At 53.1% G+C, this 17384-nt stretch overlaps 1 protein-coding gene and 2 long non-coding RNA genes across 5 annotated transcripts in view; 2 read left to right on the top strand and 1 right to left on the bottom strand.

Moving 5' to 3' along the window:
- The window catches only part of LOC308655221, a 29034-nt gene extending 19707 nt beyond the window's left edge, over nt 1–9327 (top strand). The window contains exons 3-5 of one of the 3 annotated variants that reach the window (XR_014023421.1): nt 3252–3366; nt 5718–5889; nt 8213–9327. This is a non-coding gene — a long non-coding RNA (uncharacterized lncRNA). The other 2 variants (XR_014023422.1, XR_014023423.1) reach the window with 2 other exon arrangements.
- LOC308655219 (antizyme inhibitor 2-like) lies at nt 3703–14363 on the bottom strand. The gene is made up of 10 exons (XM_081305141.1): nt 14014–14363; nt 13246–13419; nt 12586–12758; nt 11380–11514; nt 10575–10740; nt 9954–10101; nt 6685–6785; nt 5722–5939; nt 5295–5358; nt 3703–4060 (listed from the first exon to the last, which is right to left on the bottom strand). Exons 1-9 carry the CDS (start codon nt 14194–14196, stop codon nt 5334–5336), a joined length of 1323 nt encoding a protein of 440 aa, XP_081161267.1. The 5' UTR covers nt 14197–14363; the 3' UTR covers nt 3703–4060; nt 5295–5333.
- On the top strand, nt 10092–11272 carry LOC308655220. The gene is made up of 3 exons (XR_014023420.1): nt 10092–10466; nt 10589–10908; nt 11241–11272. It is a non-coding gene; the product is annotated as an uncharacterized lncRNA (long non-coding RNA).
- Nucleotides 14364–17384: the final 3021 nt, after the last annotated feature.

A 17384-nucleotide genomic window follows, 5' to 3' on the forward strand; every position in this document is an offset into this window, starting at 1 on the left:
CAGGGCCAGGGAAAGACTTTGTGCAGTCAGGTCCCTCCGGTCAGCCTGGGTGATGGGTCAGAGGAGCTGGAGACTGACCCCTAAGGTCAGAAGAGATGACAAAGAGGTGGCGGTGGAGGAGTGGCATTGATATGAGATGAAATGCAGATGCAAAAGACGACACAGATACATCTTCAGAAAGGGTTTCAAATTCCCAACAGACATTAGCCTTTGGGATTTCAATATTAAAATCTGAACTTCAGGATACTCACGTGTATTCCTAAAACCACACATTGTTCTGTATTTGCCCTAACACTTTGCTTATGTTTAAAAAAATGACTGACCATTGTAATAAATAAACATTTTTTTCCTTGAAAGGAAAGGTTACACTAAAAATTTCAGGAGCTTTCTGTTTGAAACAACTCACAAAATAACAAATGCATGGCTTATTGTTATAGAAGCCAATTTACAATAACAAGATGATTTATTTCCACAATATGTAAAAATGACCTCTACATAACATAGACATTTAATAAAAGAAGGAAACACAGCCTCAAAGTAAATGCCAAATGAAAATTTTCTTTAAAATTGAATGATGACATCACACATGTTTACTTTGGGGAGTGGGGATTGGGGATTGAACCCAGGAATATTTTACCACTGAACTACATCCCCAGGCTTTTTAATTTTTTATTTTGAGAGAGGCTCTCCCTAAGTTCCTGAGGGTGTTGCTAAATGGCTAAGGCTGGCCTTGAACTTGATTCTCCTGCTTCGGCCTGCAGAGTCACTAGATTACAGGAACACAGTCCCATGCCTGGCTCAGTGTTTACCACTTTAAAAGTCATTCTTAAAATTAAAGTTTAAAACACACAAAGTGTTAATTGCCATATTCAACAGTTTCTCTACCCCCACCCCCTTTGTCTTTTTTTCTTTCTTTTTTGGGGGGTGTGGGGGTGCTGGGGCTGGGGCCTCAGGCACGCCAGGCAAGTGCTCTTCCATTAAGTCCCCCAGCGTTCATTCCATATTTCAGACACATTTTTATTTCATTTTCATTGAGGCTGGGTAAATTGTTAGACCGTGTCCAAACACATCTTCAAGTTGGGTTATTACAGTGCATGCAGCTTCATATAATTTCCCCTTTTTTAAGGAGAAAATGTTTTACTTTACAAAGAACAATAACCTATAGGGAATATTCATATGCTGGAAAACACCAGCTAACATAATGGGCTAGCATTTGAGCAGCATGTGGAAATTGCCAATTTAGGGGCCTATCTTACTTCCACAACTTACTTCTCGGAACACCATTCATAGCATTTGAATAAAGCACACTCATACTGTATATACATCAACTTATAAATATTCATCTTATTTGCAAGAATAGCTCACCATTAGCAGTAGACAGGGTCCCAAACATGTTTACAACACAGCAATAGCTACAAGCAAGACTAATTGCATCTCAGCCAAATCTCTGACACATTGGCTCCTGTGCCCTGCCCGGAAATATGGAGCTTGACCTTTGTCCCTGAAGGACAATATTTCCTGCTTTAGTTTTTGACATAATGTCTATGGGTTCCTTCAAATCAGGAACATATTTTTGTTGGTTGTTAAGCTTCAATTTTCACAAGAAAATAAAAAGTTTTCCCGGCCACCAGAGTCACACAAGCCGAGAGAGGAGAGTTTCAAGGATCTGGGGTCAGCTGAGTAGGGACTGATCCACAGCATCACCAATCCCTGGAGAACATCCTTCTTTTATTTTTTTTTTTGGTACCAGGGATTGAATTCAGGGGTGCTTAACCATGGAGCCACATCCTCAGCCCTTTTTATTTTTTTTTCTTTTGAGGCAGGGTCTCGTTAAGCTGCTTGGGGCCTCACTAAACTGCTGAGGCTATCTTGGAACTTGCAATCCTCCTGCCTCAGCCAATTCACTGGGATTACAGGCATGCGCCACCACACCCTGGAGAACATTCTACAGAGATCTCTCCTTGGACAGCTGTGGGCTGAGACATGGGCCTTCCCTGGACCCACCTAAACCTTTCAGCCCCTCGGGTCTTGGCACTGGGGCTGTCTCCCCAGGTGCCTTCTCCAGTCAGAATTCCACTGTGGCACCCATCACGACCTGTCATGCTCCTGGTTATTATCTGTCCCTCCCCTACCCACACAGAATGTCATGTTAACAAGAATGACCTCTCCCCTCTGATTCCAGCACAATCTCAGGGCCTGCTCATCTATGGCACACAGCAGATGTTCAATAAATAACAGCAATGAACGGCTGAACAGATAGAAGGGCCAAGTGCAGGTGGCTATTTAAGTCCCCTGTCAGGACTCCACAGTGCTCAGTGGCCAGGTGTTGGCTGAGCATGCATGTAGCTCGGGTTTGGTTCCCAACACTGCAAAAATAGGAACCAAATGAAAATCTGTAACACAAACAATCCCCACCCCCACCGCTGCGCCCACACACACACCTCCAGCCCTTTTCAACCTGCCAAGGTTGGTTAGCAAATCCCGAGCTCCACTTGTGTGCAACAGGGAGTGAGGCCAGTGGGGGGCAGCAAGTCCCTGTGGATGAATGGTGACATGGCTTCCACTGACCAGAGCACAAGTATCAAAAGTTTAATCCCCCAAGAGCCAGGAGAATTGCTTATTTTCACCACGTGGGACTCCGGGCTCGCTTATACACAGGGAGCAAGCCCTGAAGCCCTGAACCCAGAACACTGAAGCATTGGATTTCAAAATGTTCCCTGATTTGGTGATGACCCAGGGCCAGCGGCTCTGCACAGTGGCGTCCCTCTAAGTCTGCAGCGGGTAACAGCTGCAAATGGGTGGCATGCCATGCCAGGCACGGCAAAGCTTTGAGGGCTGCGGGGACCACGGGTTGGCACCTTGTATGGAGCCTGACCTGCATAGACCCCAGGGCTACTTCATGCTTTAAGCTGTCCTGCCTCCCTGGGATCTGTCCCACCTTCCACCAGCTCTGCAGCGCCTGCTGGAGGCCAATCCTCCCTGGGTGACCGGGCTCAGTCCCTCACTTCTCAGCAACACTGGTCACGGCTGAGGGTTCCCTCCTGGGAGTAGTTCTACTCTTAGTTCCGTAACTGTTTCTTCTTTGATGGTCTCATTGGTTCCAGGAATTCAAAGGTCATCCAATACAAATCATGCCCGTGTGTATCACATTGTTGTACCTAACCCCATCTGGAGGCCTAACTGGCTTCTCAAATGAAACTTGTCCAAAACTGAACTCTGGATTTCAACACTCCTAACCTGTTCTCTTCCAGGTCCCCAGTAGCATAAGGGCAACTGTGGCCCCAAACCCTGGAGTTGAACTTAACTCCTCTTTCCTCAAAGACCTCATCTGATTCCTCAGCAGATGCTCTTGGCTCAGCCTTTCAGGTACACGCTGACCCTGATTGTGTCCCACCCCTCTACAGGTGTGCCTAGAGTAACACCAGGCAAAAGAGGCCCTCGTATTGTTATCGAGGGGATGGATGATGGACAGGCAGATGAATGGATGGGTGGAAAAATGGATGGATGTGTGAATGGGTGGATGGGTGGATAGATAGATAATGGATGGGTGGATGTAGATGATGAATGGGTGGGTGAGTGGGTGGGTGGATAGGTGGATGGGTGATAAATGGACTGGTATATGATGGATGGATGGATGGATGGATGGATGGATGGATGGATGATGGATGGGCAGGTGGATGGATGGATCATTATCCACAATCCCTCAGGACAGCACCCACAGGGCAAACAAAACACACCAACCCTCTCTTGCACCAGAATACAGCTTTATATTTTCCCTAAAGCCCACTTATATCTGTTTTTTCAAACACCTCTGAGGGTTAGAGGTGGACACTTCCACACCCAATTTGAAGGCCCCAAGGAGAATCAAGTGAGAAGCACAGTGTCCGGCAGGCTCTCAGGTCCCTCCAGCTCCCACGGGAGGCATTCACAGCCCACCTTGTCCTCAGGTTCAGGGGGTGAATGTTCTTCAGCCCAAGAAGGACTTCTGGCCTTGACTGGGCTGAGGTGGCAATGGCAGGACTGGTGGCACCAACTCCAGCAGGAGAACTGTCTTCAGAGGCTGTGGGTCCAAGAAGGCCCTCCTCAGGCGAGCTGGGGGACACCCAGGCCCACTCCCCTCTCACTGCAGGGTGGGCATCCTGACATTCCTACCCTCCCCTCTGCCAGTGTCCTTCCCTGTAGCATACATATTTTTAAGCTTAAAACCCCAAATATTATTTATTTATTTTAGTACCAGAGAATGAACCCAGGGGCACTTAACCACTGAGCCACATCCCTTTTAATTTTTTATTTTGACACAGGGTCTTGTTAAGTTGCTCGGGGCCTCACTAAATTGCTGAGGCTGGTCTTGAACTTTCAATCCTCCTCCCTCAGCCTCCTGAGCTGCTGGGATTACAGATGTGAGCCACCACACCTGGCCCCAAATGTTATTTTTAATATTGAAAAGTGTTCTTCTTTAGAATCGTCTGTGGCCACACCTCATGCATCCAAACTTCCAATCTGAGGGTCCTCTGAGGTCGAGGCCAGGTCTGAGGCAGCTGTGGCCTGGTCTCTCAGCTGTGTGGCCAGGTGCTACCCATGCCCTCTGAGGTTGCCCAGACTGTGGGGCGGTGGGTAGCCTCTGGAAGGCCCTGCCCAGCCAGAGGCCGGGCCCTGGACATGAATGGTCCTTGGGAGAATTGACATTATCCTCCTTTATTCTCTCAACATCCCTGTGAGAGGGAAACTACTCTCCTCCCTTCACAGAAGGGGAAACTGAGGCTCTGACCGTCTGCCAGCTCATGGTGGAGCCTGGATTGACTCCAGGCCAGTCTGACGACAAAGCCAGAGCTCTCACGCCCTGGGGGAGGCATCTCCAGTCCATGTAAACCCTTTCGGCAGGGGCACAGGGGCCATGAACCCGACCCAAGGAGGAAGGAAAGAAACCCAGGTCCTGTCAGCACCCTGGGCCTCACTGCAGGGCACGTGTGTTGTGCTGGGCAGGTTCCTCAGCCCTCCCAGGACCCACGGTGGGGCAGGAGCAGGGAGGGCCAGGCCCAGGGAGCAGCCTGGGCCTCAGGCCTGCTGCAGGGGAACAGCTTGGACCTTAAAAATGCCCATCTCAGGGCTGGGGGGGTGGCGCAGTGGTAGAGCACCTGCCTAGCAGGAGGCCCTGGGTTCCATCCAGCACCACCAAAAAAAACTACAAAAAACAAAAAAATAAAAAAACAAGGCTCCTGGAAGCAGCCAGGCCTCTGCTTCCTCCAGAAACCCCCCCCCCCAGCTGTCCCCTCCCCACCCCCGCCCGGGCTCACCAGGCATCTGGAGCCACTCCATTGCAGCCACACAGGGGCCTAAGGTGCCATCTCCAGCAGGCTTCTGTGAAAATGTGATGTCACTCACAGGGTCAGTCCCTCCACCTCCTCAGGGACCAGCCCTAGGCTGGGCAGAGCAAGGGCCTCAGGGCAGGGGCTGTGAGTCAGCCGAGGCAGGTGGGGAGGGTCATCTGAGGCAGGTGGGGAGGGTCATCTGGAGAGCGAGTAGGGTCTGGGCTGCTGGAACCTTGGACTTGATTGGGGAGAGTCTAAGACAGGTCAAGCCCATAGGCAGAGGCCAGTGTCCAAGCCATCGGACACACTGGGCTCTGCCAGGACTGACGAGGGAAAGAAGGCCTCCCCGTGCCAGGCTCAGGCCCTGGCAGAGTCCCCCGCTGCCCTCCCCCCAACCTCCTCCTCCAGGCACCTGAGCTGGGGGCCGATGGCATAGCAGACGTTGGCGGGCAGGAAGCCGTTGAAGGTGGAGCTCATGGAGCACGTGTAGGCGCCCACAGAGGGGAAGATGAGCCAGTCGCCCACGTCCAGCTCGGGCAGCCACACCTCCTCCAAGGACAGCCTGTCAAAGGCATCACAGGTGGGGCCGTAGAGGGTGCAGGGGAAGAGGCGGGGCTCTGAGAGGAACTCCTACAGGGAGCAAGGGTGAGAGGGTCAGAGAAGCACACCACCCCACCCGCTCCCCAGGCCCAGGGTACTCCCCTGGGCACAAGTGGCAATGCACCAGCAAGGACACTGTCATTCAACACCAGGAACCATGATTGGGTGGCTACTCTGCGCCCGGCAGCCTCTGGGATGCACACTGACCTAAAGGAAGACCCTGTGATGAACCCAGCCTAATTTCCTCTTAAGATCAGGAGCCATCAAAAGTTAAACAAGATTCATTTCTGTTTTCTGTAAAATATTAGGATTTCTATGTGGCCTGGCCGTATTTTGATGTTTTAAACTTGCTTGGAATGCCTGCCCGTACCTTGAACTCACCCCTGCCTGGTTTTCCCTGACCAAATAACAACCCTCTCTGAAACCCTAATGGTGCCTCATGAATTCTGATGTTGGAATCTAAACTTACTCCCTAAGTGCTGAACCACCATTTAGACCATTGGCCTGCTACCTGCCTTTGTATTATGCTTGTCAAAATCCTCCACAGACCCACGCACCTGGGCGCCCAGGTACCTGCACAGGCGCAGATGGTCAGGCCCCTCTTGGAAGCACACAGAGCTGGACACCAGGTCCCTACTCATACTCCTGGTGTGGGAATTTGTAGAACCAGGTTCTATCTGAGATCCTTCACCTCCCCCTCCCTCTCAGGGCAGGAGCCTGGACCTGGTGGTCTCAGGGTCTGGGAAGAGTCGGAGTCACACGAGGGCCCCCTTACCTTTACCACAATGGGCGTCCTGGGGGTGGGCTCCCTGAGGAAGATGCGGAAGGAGCCATACTGGCCCTCGTTGAGGTAGTAGAGCAGCTTCCGGTGGCCCCCTGGGAGCGGGAATGGCAGGACTGAGGGGTGCTTGGCTGGTGTCACTACTGACTCTCCACACAGGACCCCAGCACCCTTGGGAGAGGCCCAGCCCCTCTGCCCAGAGCTGGAAAACTCCTGTCCCCTGCCCTAAGAGGCTTCCCTGATCCTCTTTCCATGCATGGCCAGGGCCTGTCCCTGGGCTTCCACGGCCCTCTGCTCCTCCCAACAGAGCATGTGCCCTACAGCTCAGGAACTGTCCTGGGCCTCCACGTGTGTTTCATAACATGCTTCACCACACCCTGAGCAGGCACAACCGTCCTTTACAACAGGGAAACTAAGTCTTGCCAGAAGTCCACAGGGGAAGGTGGTGGGGCTGGAATTCATCCGGGTCACAGATCCCAAGTCCTTGGCCTTGGACCAGGTGCCTGAGCACCTGCTGAGTGGTGGCAGAAGAGGGAGCCACACCTTTGTGTGACGATTCCATTTGTTTGGTTTTGTTTTGTTTTGCAGCACCAGGGGTTGGCCCCAGGGGCTGAGCTACCCCCCCAGCCCTGTGTATTTTCTACTTTGAAGCAAGGTCTCACTCAATTGCCATCCTCCTGCCTCAGCCTCCAGGTCGCACAGCTACACCTGGCCGACTGTCCTGTTCTGGTTGCTGCTCGGTGGTGGGCTGACTTGTCTCTTTCCTTCCTGGCAGGGCTGCCTGGATGACCGTGATTTTGATCTGCGTGTTCTTGGTGCTCTGGCCTCTGGGGCCCTGCTCATGCCTGAGGGATTAGTCATCCCCCAAAGAGCTCATTCTTGGCAGCAGCAAAGGACTCCTGCCCTTTCCCCTGGTTCTCATCCCAGGGACCAGGAATGGTACTTAGAGGCCAGAGCCTGGCTAGTCCTAAGCCTGCCTGCACCGTGTGCCAGCCCCACCCATTCCTTCCTTCAAAGCCACAGTGAAGACCTCTGCCCTCACCGTTCACTTTCTCCTTCTGCCTGCTGACCAGCTGTGGTGCTGTCCCACACGTATGAAGTTCTCCCTTCAGGACAGCTGTTTCTGAGTCTATGTCTTACAAATCTGCCCACATTTTAAAACAGTGCCCACCTCTACCCAGCACCGACTGCTACATGATTCTCACCTCCCTCTGTCTAAGCTCCCTGCCTCTAATGATATCGCCAATGTAAACCTGTGGTAGCTTTCTCCCTAGTTGCTGACCCCCAGGTCCTCTGGACATGACCTCCAAACAAACCAGTTTCTTTGCAGTCAGTAGACTGCACTCAGCACATTGCTTCTTGGATTTAAACTCAGAATTTTACACTTATTTCTGTATCACTGGGGCATTTCAGTTACCACCTAGATGCTCGGGTCTTTCTGAATATTGACTTTCTGTCCCCAAGTTTCCTGCTCCAACTTCTCACTGCTGTCTGTCACCCTTTGCTTCTCCCCTTTCTTCAGCTGCTGTTACTGAGCTTCTTTCCTCAGCCCCAGGCCCAGCCCACGGACCCTGAATCAGTTCAGGATAGTTCATCATGACAGCCCTGAGGCTTGACAGACCCTGCTGGAGTCAGACGGACCTGGGGCCCCATCGTGCCACACATTGGCTGTGCCGCCATGCACAAGGCCTTCCCCTCTCTGTGCCTCAACATCTCCACCTGTTTAATGGGAATGACCCAAAGCCACCCCACAGTATCACTGAGTGGAAATGAGATAAAATATGTAATTCACACATCATCGATCCATGCTAGTTGGCAGCTCTTGCTATTGTGGACATAAATAACCAGCTCCAAATACCTAGAACAGACTTTGGTGAAACGAAGGCTTCAGTCATATGCTTCATCTTATAACTTTTTTTGTTGGTGGTGGTGGTGTTACTGGAGATTGAACCCAGGGGAGCTTTACCACCGAGCCACATCCCCAGCCCTTTTTGTTTTTTATTTAGAGACAGGGTCTCATTAAGTTGCTTAGGGCCTCACTAAGTTACCAAGGCTGACTTTGAACTTGTGATCCTCCTGCCTCGGCCTCCCCAACTGCTAGAATTATAGGCGTGCACCACTTTGCCTATAATATTCTTGACTGAGACATTCTGCAACGAAATGAGATTGTTTGACATGACTGCCTGGGGGTGACGGAGCGGTGGCCAATCATTTGTCAAAAGGATATGGAAGGGGATTAAAGAGATTTGTAAACAGTGACAGGTCAATTTCCACCAAGCCGCAGTGGACTGGATCTAGTCATGTTCTCTATTTCATCATGAAATTGCGGTTCTGGTTAGTTCTGTGAGAACAACAAACCACCTCATTCCCATCCACAAAACAGATGGACAATGGAAAGACCCTCCAGTGGTAGACAGACCCCACTGTCAACAGGCTTTGTCACCTTCTGGGCCAGAATCCTCAGGATATGATCATAGAATACTGCTGATTTACTCGTGAGAATTTGGGTACACTTGCTATATTTTTGGTTCTGTGAATTGGTACATTTTCACTCGCTTAAAGAATTTACTAGTCTGGTGCTGCAGCTCTAAGTAACTCAGTGGTAGAGGGCCTGCCTAGCTTGTGCAAAGGCCTAGGTCCATCCCCAGCCCTGGAAAAGAACAGGAAGGAAGGAAGAAAGGGAGGGAGGGGGAGGGAGGGAAGGAGGGGAGAGGAAGGGGAAAGGAGGGGGAGGGAGGGAGGAGGGGGAGGGAGGAGGGAGGGAGGGAGAAGGGAGGGAGGGAGGGAGGAGGGAAGGGGAGGGAGGAGGGAGGGAGGAGGGAAGGGGGAGGGAGGAGGGAGGGAGAGAGGAGGGAGGGAGGGAGGAGGGAGGGAGGAGGGAGGAGGGAGGGAGGAGGGAGGAGGGAGGGAGGAGGGAGGGAGGAGGGAGGCAGGAGAACTTACTAGGCTTAGTTACAGGGTATACATTACAAGGGTGCCTGGGACCTGAGCTGTATCCTGTGACTTTAACTTTATAAATGCAGCATAAATTCACGGGCTATTGAGAAAGAAAAGACCTTTTGTCTTCATTCCAGACTTCAGAGTCTACTTGAGAACAAGAAATTAGTGACACTATGGAGTTTTTTTCCAAGCCCAATTCAAATCTCGTTTCCTGCTGATTACACACCAGGGGCAAAGCCTAGCCCAGCTGCCCATCCTCTGCCCAGGGCCTGGGGATGCCTGGCCCATGGCCTCCCCACCCAGCGCCCTCCGGGCCCACCCACCGGGCCCCAGCACCGCCTTCTTGCCAATGATGTTGACAGCGGCTGTGCAGACAGGTGCCATGTAGAAGCGTCCAGGCTCCGCAATGACCTCGACATCAGTGTCCTCGGGAAAGTCCTGGGCCAGGGCAGCATTGATGACACTCGCCATCTGCAGGGACAGACCCAGCCTCTCCTGTGGCCAGTTCCTATACAGTGGGCTTAGCATGCTCCGTTTCCCTCTGCCCCAGTGACAGTGACAGGGATGTGGAGAGGTTTACTGAGGAGGGAGCAGGTAGGACTCAGAAGGGCGAAGGCACCCAGCAAGAGAGGTAAAGGCACCCTGAGAAGTGGGAGGTCAGAGCATTTAAATCAACCGACAGGAGAAGGAGAATGTTCCCTGGTCTGGGGATTCCAAACTTCCACCCGACTGCAGCCCAGCCAGGGACAGCAGCGAACGGAATATGTTCCAAGAGAGACACAGCAGGTAGCACATGCGCAGTCAGGCAAAGGGCCCTGAACACAGACGGACCCCAGGTGTGCACAGAGCCCCCCCAAACACCGGGCTTTCACGCTCACATTGTGTTGCTCATCCCAGACTGGGACACCAGACTCCCTCCCAGTTCCCGGGGCCATCTCTCGCACCTCCTCAAACGCAGGCTCAGAGCCCTCGGCTCCAGGGAAGCCCCCTCCGAGATCCAGGAGGCTCATGTGGTGGCCGGCCCCGCGGCCCATCTCGAACACGAGGCGGCAGTCAGCAATGGCCTGGGCGAAGCTCTGGGGGGTCTGGCAATCGGAGCCCACGTGGAAGCTGAGCACCACCGTGGCAGGTGGCATGGGAGACACACAGATGGAAATGCAAGGGTCATCGTGAAGAGCGACGCATTCAGAAACACTGCCCAGGCGCTGCTGGGAGCAGGTGAAGAACAGAGACCAGCACAGGTCTGACACCTCAGAGTGCCCCTCTACACGGGCCCAGGTGGGTACCCAGGGAATGTGCAACCTGAGATATGCACAGGGTGTCCTCAAGGGTGCACACACCCCACATGACGATCCTGGAGTTGGGGACTGTGTCACCCCCAGCTTCCCCTCCCAGTGCCTCCATTGCAGGGTCTTGGAGGGTCTGTCGTCAGAAGCTTGACTCCCAGTGCCCCCCAGAAGGCAGGCTGAGTAATCAGTCAGGACCAGAAAGGGTGGGGCCATTTCCTCAGGTGCAACATTTAAGGGGGAGGAGACATCAAAACATAAAGTAACCCAGACAAATCACATTTGATGCAATCTTTCCTTTTTTATCTTATTTGCTTTTTGTAGTGCTGGGAATTGAACCCAGGGGTAGAGGCCACTGGGGGCCAGAGAGGCCACTGCTGGCCCAGCATGTGCATTAAGTAAAAGGGCTCGGGGGGCACCAGGACTCCCACCTCCCCGTCATGGAAAGCTACTGCTCACTCACCTGACTCCGACCACAGCCAGCCCCAGGTCTCTGGCTCTCAGGAGCAGGTGTCCACAGGCCTCCAGGCTGGCACCAAACTTGGTGTTCAGGGGGAATCTGCTCTTGCTGTCCTCGGCCAATATCCGGAGGACCAGCCTGGGGCAGGCAGGAGGGATGGCATGAGAGTTTAGGCACGTGAACACCGAAGCCTTCTTTACCCCCCCTCCACTGCACCCCCGCCTGCTCCCCTGATTATCCAGCCTCTGAGACGGAGGGAGTGAACTTGGACTCCTGCCAGGCAAGAACGAGCAGGAAAAGGACAAAATCGTAAACATACCTCCTGCAGAACCAGAGATGGGTTTTTCCAATTCTTAATTGATTTTATTTTTTAAATACATGACAGCGGAATGCATCACTATTCTTATTACACATATAGAGCACAAATGTTCCATATCTCTGTTTGTATATAAAGTATGTTCACACCAATTCGTGTCTTCATACATGTACTTTGGATAATGATGTCCATCACATTCCACCATCATTGCTAACCCCCTGCCCCCTCCCCTCCCCTCCCACCCCTCTGCCCTATCTAGAGTTCGTCTAATCCTCCCATGCTCCCCCTCCCTACCCCACTATGAGTCAGCCTCCTTATATCAGAGAGAACATTCAGCATTTGTTTTTTGAGGATTGGCTAACTTCACTTAGCATTATCTTCTTCAGTGCCAACAATTTACCTGCAAATGCCATGATTTTATTCTCCTTTATTGCTGAGTAATATTTCATTGTGTGTATATGCCACATTTTTTAATCCATTCATCTATTGAAGGGCATCTAGGTTGGTTCCATAGTTTAGCTATTGTGAATTGTGCTGCTATAAACATGGATGTGGCGGTGTCCCTGAAGTATGCTATTTTTAACTTTCTCAAGACTACATAGAATGAGACCCATGCCTCTGAGAAGAGAGCCCTGTCTCACTCCAGTGTGAGTAATTCCCTCCCTCCCCCCCACCCAGTGCTGGGGATTGAACTCACAGCCTCACACAGGCAAGGCGAGTGCTCGACCACTGAGCCACGCCCCCCGCCCATGTGAGTACTTTTTCTTTGACATCATGGGTCAGATGTCCTTGTGCTAGGCTCTGTCTGGTGTCTGTGCAGACAAAAGCAATTGATACCAATGTACACCAGGGAAAGCATTGACCTACTGACCCCAATTCTTATGCTTGCTCACCTGGCCTCAGGGTGGTGCTTGGCCACCTTGGTCAGCTCCTCCTCGCTGTCAAAGGTCAGGAGCTTCACCCCCCGGTGGGCTGCATACTGAATGTGGGCGCTGGCCTTGCAAGGGTTGGCAAAGATGATGCGTGAGGGGGCTACACCCAGGCTCAGCACCTGCTCCAGCTCCACCTGTCATGGGTGAAAACCAGAGTTGGGGGTTACCTTGCTGACCCTCTACTCTTTGGAGACAGGAAGATTGGCCTGAGCAAATGGAGCTGCCCTTGATTGAACCCCTGCTACCTACCAAGCACTCCACTGGGAAATTAAGAGTTGGCCTCTTTTTTATTTTATTTTATTTTTGGTACTAGGGATTGAACCCAGGAGCACTTCACCACTGAGCCACATCCCCAGCCCTTTTTATTTTTTATTTTGAGACAGGGTCTTGCTAAGTTGCCTAGGCTGGCCTCAAATTTGTGAAATATTCCTGCCTCAGCCTCCTAGGTTGCTAGAATTACAGGTGCCCACCACCACATTTGGCCAGAGGAAGAAACTGAGGGTCAGAAAGGTCAACTGGCTGTACCAGGGCTCTGAGGCTTGAAGCCTGTGCTCCCTCGTTCCCTAGCGGGCTGCCCACCCTAGTTACACGGCCCCGTGGAGGGTGTGGACACAGGCTCACCTGGCTGGCACAGTCAAAGCCTGTGCCCAGGGCAGCCAGGACGCGCAGCACCCAGGGGCTGCTGCTGCACTTCACCGCATAGAAGGGCCAGACTCGTGGCAGGGCCTGGCGGAAAGTCGCATGGCGGCTGGCCAGCATGTCCAGGTCGGCCACCATGAAGGGATCTCGGTGGACCTGTTGGGGCAAGGACCCAGGGAGAGAAGGCTGGGTAGCCGCTAATCTCGCATAATCCCCTCGGCTCTATGAAACAAGCGCTTTCAGATGGAGGAAAGAAGACTGAGAAAGGGAAGACACTGGCTCAAGGTCAGAGAGCAAGTGCACGACACAGAGGAGTTGATCCGGGTCTTTTAACTCCTCCCCACTCCCCTGCCAGAGACCCAACCCAGGCCCTGGGTGTGATAGGACCAGGCTCTGTGCTGAGCCACATCCTCAGCCTTCTCTAACCGTTAAAGGAAAAGAGCAGAAGGCATGGTCTCTATGGACCAAAGCTAGGAAAAGGAGGCTTGACGCCCAGTAAAATCCCCCCGACCAGGGGCCCTGGAGGGGGCAGAGCTGCTCATCAAAGACCCCCAGCTGAAGGGGGCCTTGGAAAAAGACTTGTGAGATGGCCTTGCAAAGCCACAAAGCAGGAAGCCGCTTTTCTCACCCATCAAAGAGACAACCAAGACTCCCACCTCCCATGGCCCCATGGCTGCTGTCCTGGTCCTCCCCAGCCTCTGACTGCAGACTGGCCAGAGGCCTGTGAGCTCCTGCTGACTCCCTCCATACCGAATCCGAGAGCTCCTGGATCTTCCTCAGGACTTCCTGCCGGGCCGATCCCCCAGGACCCAGGGCGATGAGCTCCGCTGGCCATGGGCTTCCAGGGGACCTGAGACTCTCCTTCAGGCTCCCAAGGTGGGTGCTGGTCCCTGAGACTTCAGCTGAGGCCTCCTCCAGGCACACCCCCGGCATCCTGGAACGGGCCTGCTCTGAGGACCGGCCTCTTCCTCCCCGCTCCCTGCTGGCCTCGGAAGCCTGAGTGGCTGGTCTGAGTCCTTGACCCCTGCCAACCTTCAGCCCCAAGACTCCACAGCCCTGGTGAGTTTCTCCAAATGGATGGGCCACGGCCCCAGCCCAGCCTCGGTCCCACACCTGGTACGGGCAGCAAGACCCATGGGCCCACCCTCCCAGTGGGGGAGGGCTATCATCCCTCCCAGGCTCCTCCGCCTAATGCTCCCATTCAAGTGAGAAACTGAGGCGCAGTGGAAGTGTAGAGTCCAAAATCCTCTGGCTCCCAGGACATCAGAACTGGGACCTGGGAGAAGGCAGGGTCCTACAGCCACATGTCACCAAAAGGGACAAAAGGGACTAGAGGCCAGGGGGAGGAAGGGCCTTGCCCCAGGTCAGCTGGTTAGTAGCAGAGCTGAGACTGGAACCGGACTCCCTGGAGCAGCCACTGGACCAACCCTGGCCGCTGACACCTGGGACTAAGGTGGGGTCAGCCTGCGGCCAGAAGCTCCAGCTCTATGTCTGCAGCCCCTCCTAACTCACCTGGTGGCCATGGTGACCTGCTTTCTCAGGAACAGCCCAGGGAGCAAGGTCAGTGGTGTCCCCAAACTTCAGGTAAAACCCTGTGGGAAGGACAGATCCCAGCCCCCATCTCAGGTGGGGTAGGGGATGTGCCTCCCCACCTGTCCCCACCTAACCTCATTCCCCGGCCTTCTCTGTCCCAACCTCCAAGCAGGAGGACTCCCACACGACAGGTGCATGGGCTGTCACTCTTGTCATATGTGAGCATCAGCAATGGCCTGAAACAAAGGGAGCCGAGATATTCCTATTCACCCTTCCTCCTGAAGGTGAAAACCAGGACCCAGAAGTGACCAGATCACACAGCCGACTGGGAGTGGGCCTGGGAGGAGAACCAACCCTTCCGACTCCTGGGGAGCGGGTCCCTCACACTTGGAGCATGAGCCAGGCTCTCCCGGAGCCTCTTGCCCTCAGCCAGATTTAAGTATCTCTGGAAGCTTCTGCAAATAGAAGCCTGAGCCCGTCTGCATCATGGCTCAGAGGCTAGTCACGTCCTCACCCCTCCCCACCCTACTTTTCTGTGGGAGTCTCCGCTGCCTCTGTGTGACCTGCTGGCCCTGCCAGACTAGAGCCACCAGCTTGGGGATGGGATGTCAGCTACCACTCTCTGCAGGCTACACCCACTGCTGTGCTGAGTCCTCTTCGATCCTCCAAGGGATCTATGGGGCCAGCTGTGCCTGGGCAGCGGGTCGGGAGGACAATGGCAGGGCCCAGGTCGTCCTGTGCTTGGGTTAGCAGAGATATGAACTTTTTTACTTTTTAAATACTTTTTAGTTGTAGATGGACACAATGGCTTTATTTATTTATTTCTATGTGGTGCTGAAGGTCGAACCCAGTGTCTCACACATGCCAGGCAAATGCTCTACCACTGAGCTATAACCCCAGACCGAGATGTGGATCTTAAGCCGGAAACTAACCCTCTTACAACCCTGGACTGCCTCCCGCTTGCAGCCCCTCTGGGGCCTTGCCTCCCCAGGACAGCAGAGGGAAGCCCATGGCCTTGAAATCAGCCGTTTTAGCATCTCAAGCTGTGTGGCTGTGGGAATGTTAATTGACTACTCTGAGACTCAGTTTCTTTGTCTGGAAAAATGGAAAATCAAGGAGCAGGATAAGAATTAAGTGAGATAATATGCACGAGTACCTCACTCTCACTGTTGGTCTTTGTGTTTGTCATTCTGCCCATAGGAATCTTCCCCACCAGATGGCCATGCCTGGGAGACAGGAACCCACTCTGTATTTCTGCATCCTCTTGTGAAATTCAACACAGAGCCCAGTGCAGTCAGGCCTGCCTGTGATTCCAGCTACTCAGAAGTCTAAGGCAGGAGGATCCAAAGTTGGAGGCCAGCCTCAGCAATTTAGAACCTGTATCAAAATAAAAGATAATAATGAAGAGAACTGGGGGTGTAGCTCCGTGGTGAAAGCCCCCCAGGTTCAATCCCCAGTACTGGGGGGAGTGGGGGAGCATTCAGCACAGAATTTGCCTCAGTAAATATTTGTAGAAGAAATAATGCGTGTGAGATTTAGTCTTTAATAAATAAAGGCCAGTGTGATTTTGTGGTATGTATGTCTTGGTTTTCGTCCTTGGTTCCTGGCTCAAAACTCCCTCCCTGAGGCCAGCCACAGAAACCAGGCCTTCTTCCCCAGGCCGTTACAGAAACTGAATCTTCCCTGCCTTTCTGTCTTGCCTCCAGGCACAAAGAGACCCTGACCTGCCCTCTCCCTATAGCAGGTCATAGACCCTCCTCGTTCCAGAAGAGTGACCTGCGGGGAGGAGGGCTCACAGAGAGGCCAATAAGGATGCAGAGGCTACCAGCCTGTGAGCATCCGAGATGCAGGGAAGCCTCCCTGGGGATCCGAAGGGACGGAGCTCCCTCTAGCTGAGCCCCTTCCTACACACGGGGCCTTCCTCGGCCCTTGCCCTTTGTAATGTCCTTCATAATAAACTGGTGAATGGAGGGGCTGCCCTGAGTTACCTGAGCCAGTGCAGAAATTCACCTAAGCTGAGGAGGGATGGTGGGAACCAACTCATAGCCGGCCTGTCGGAAGCACAGGTGAAATAATCTAGGGCTGGCCACAGGCATCTGGCGGGCGGAGCAATCGGACTGGGGACTGTGGGATCTGGGGAGTCTCCAGATAGACAGGCAACAGGGGTTCACTTGATGATCTGACTCTATCCCTCGTAGCTTTGAAACGTACGTGTGTTTTCCCCCCAGCCTTCTCCTCCCTGATCTTCTCCTTCCTGATCTCTCCTCCCTCATCTCATCTTCTCTGAATCACCTCTATAAAAACCCCCTGTTCCTGCTGATGGGCAGAATCACAGCCTTGGGACAGGCTGTGATAAAACTTCTTCCTTTTTCTCAAAACTGTGTCCTCATTGTTGGACTGGCATCGGGGACAAGGACCCAGCTTTCGATAACAGTGTCAGAACGTCCGCTGCAGCGCTGCTGGCTGGCCTGGTGTGTGGGCAGAGGCCCCAGACGTCTCCTGGGTGATCACGAGGTGGGAGCCGAGGGACCACAAGTCACAGCCTGTGACTCCACATCCTGATAAGGACCCAGAGCAGAAAAGATCAG

The sequence above is a fragment of the Spermophilus citellus genome (genome assembly GCF_964194105.1).
Source record: "Spermophilus citellus genome assembly, chromosome: 9".
NCBI lineage: Eukaryota > Metazoa > Chordata > Mammalia > Rodentia > Sciuridae > Spermophilus > Spermophilus citellus.

Bases quoted from the DNA above. Each gene is read 5' to 3' on its own strand.
- LOC308655219 (XM_081305141.1), bottom strand. From the start codon at position 14,196: ATGCCGGGGGTGTGCCTGGAGGAGGCCTCAGCTGAAGTCTCAGGGACC. The intron at 6,786-9,953 runs GTGGGTGGGCCC...TCCCGCTCCCAG, and splicing joins GAAGGCGGTGCTGGGGCCCG to GGGGCCACCGGAAGCTGCTC. The intron at 5,940-6,684 runs GTAAGGGGGCCC...TGCTCCCTGTAG, and splicing joins GGACGCCCATTGTGGTAAAG to GAGTTCCTCTCAGAGCCCCG.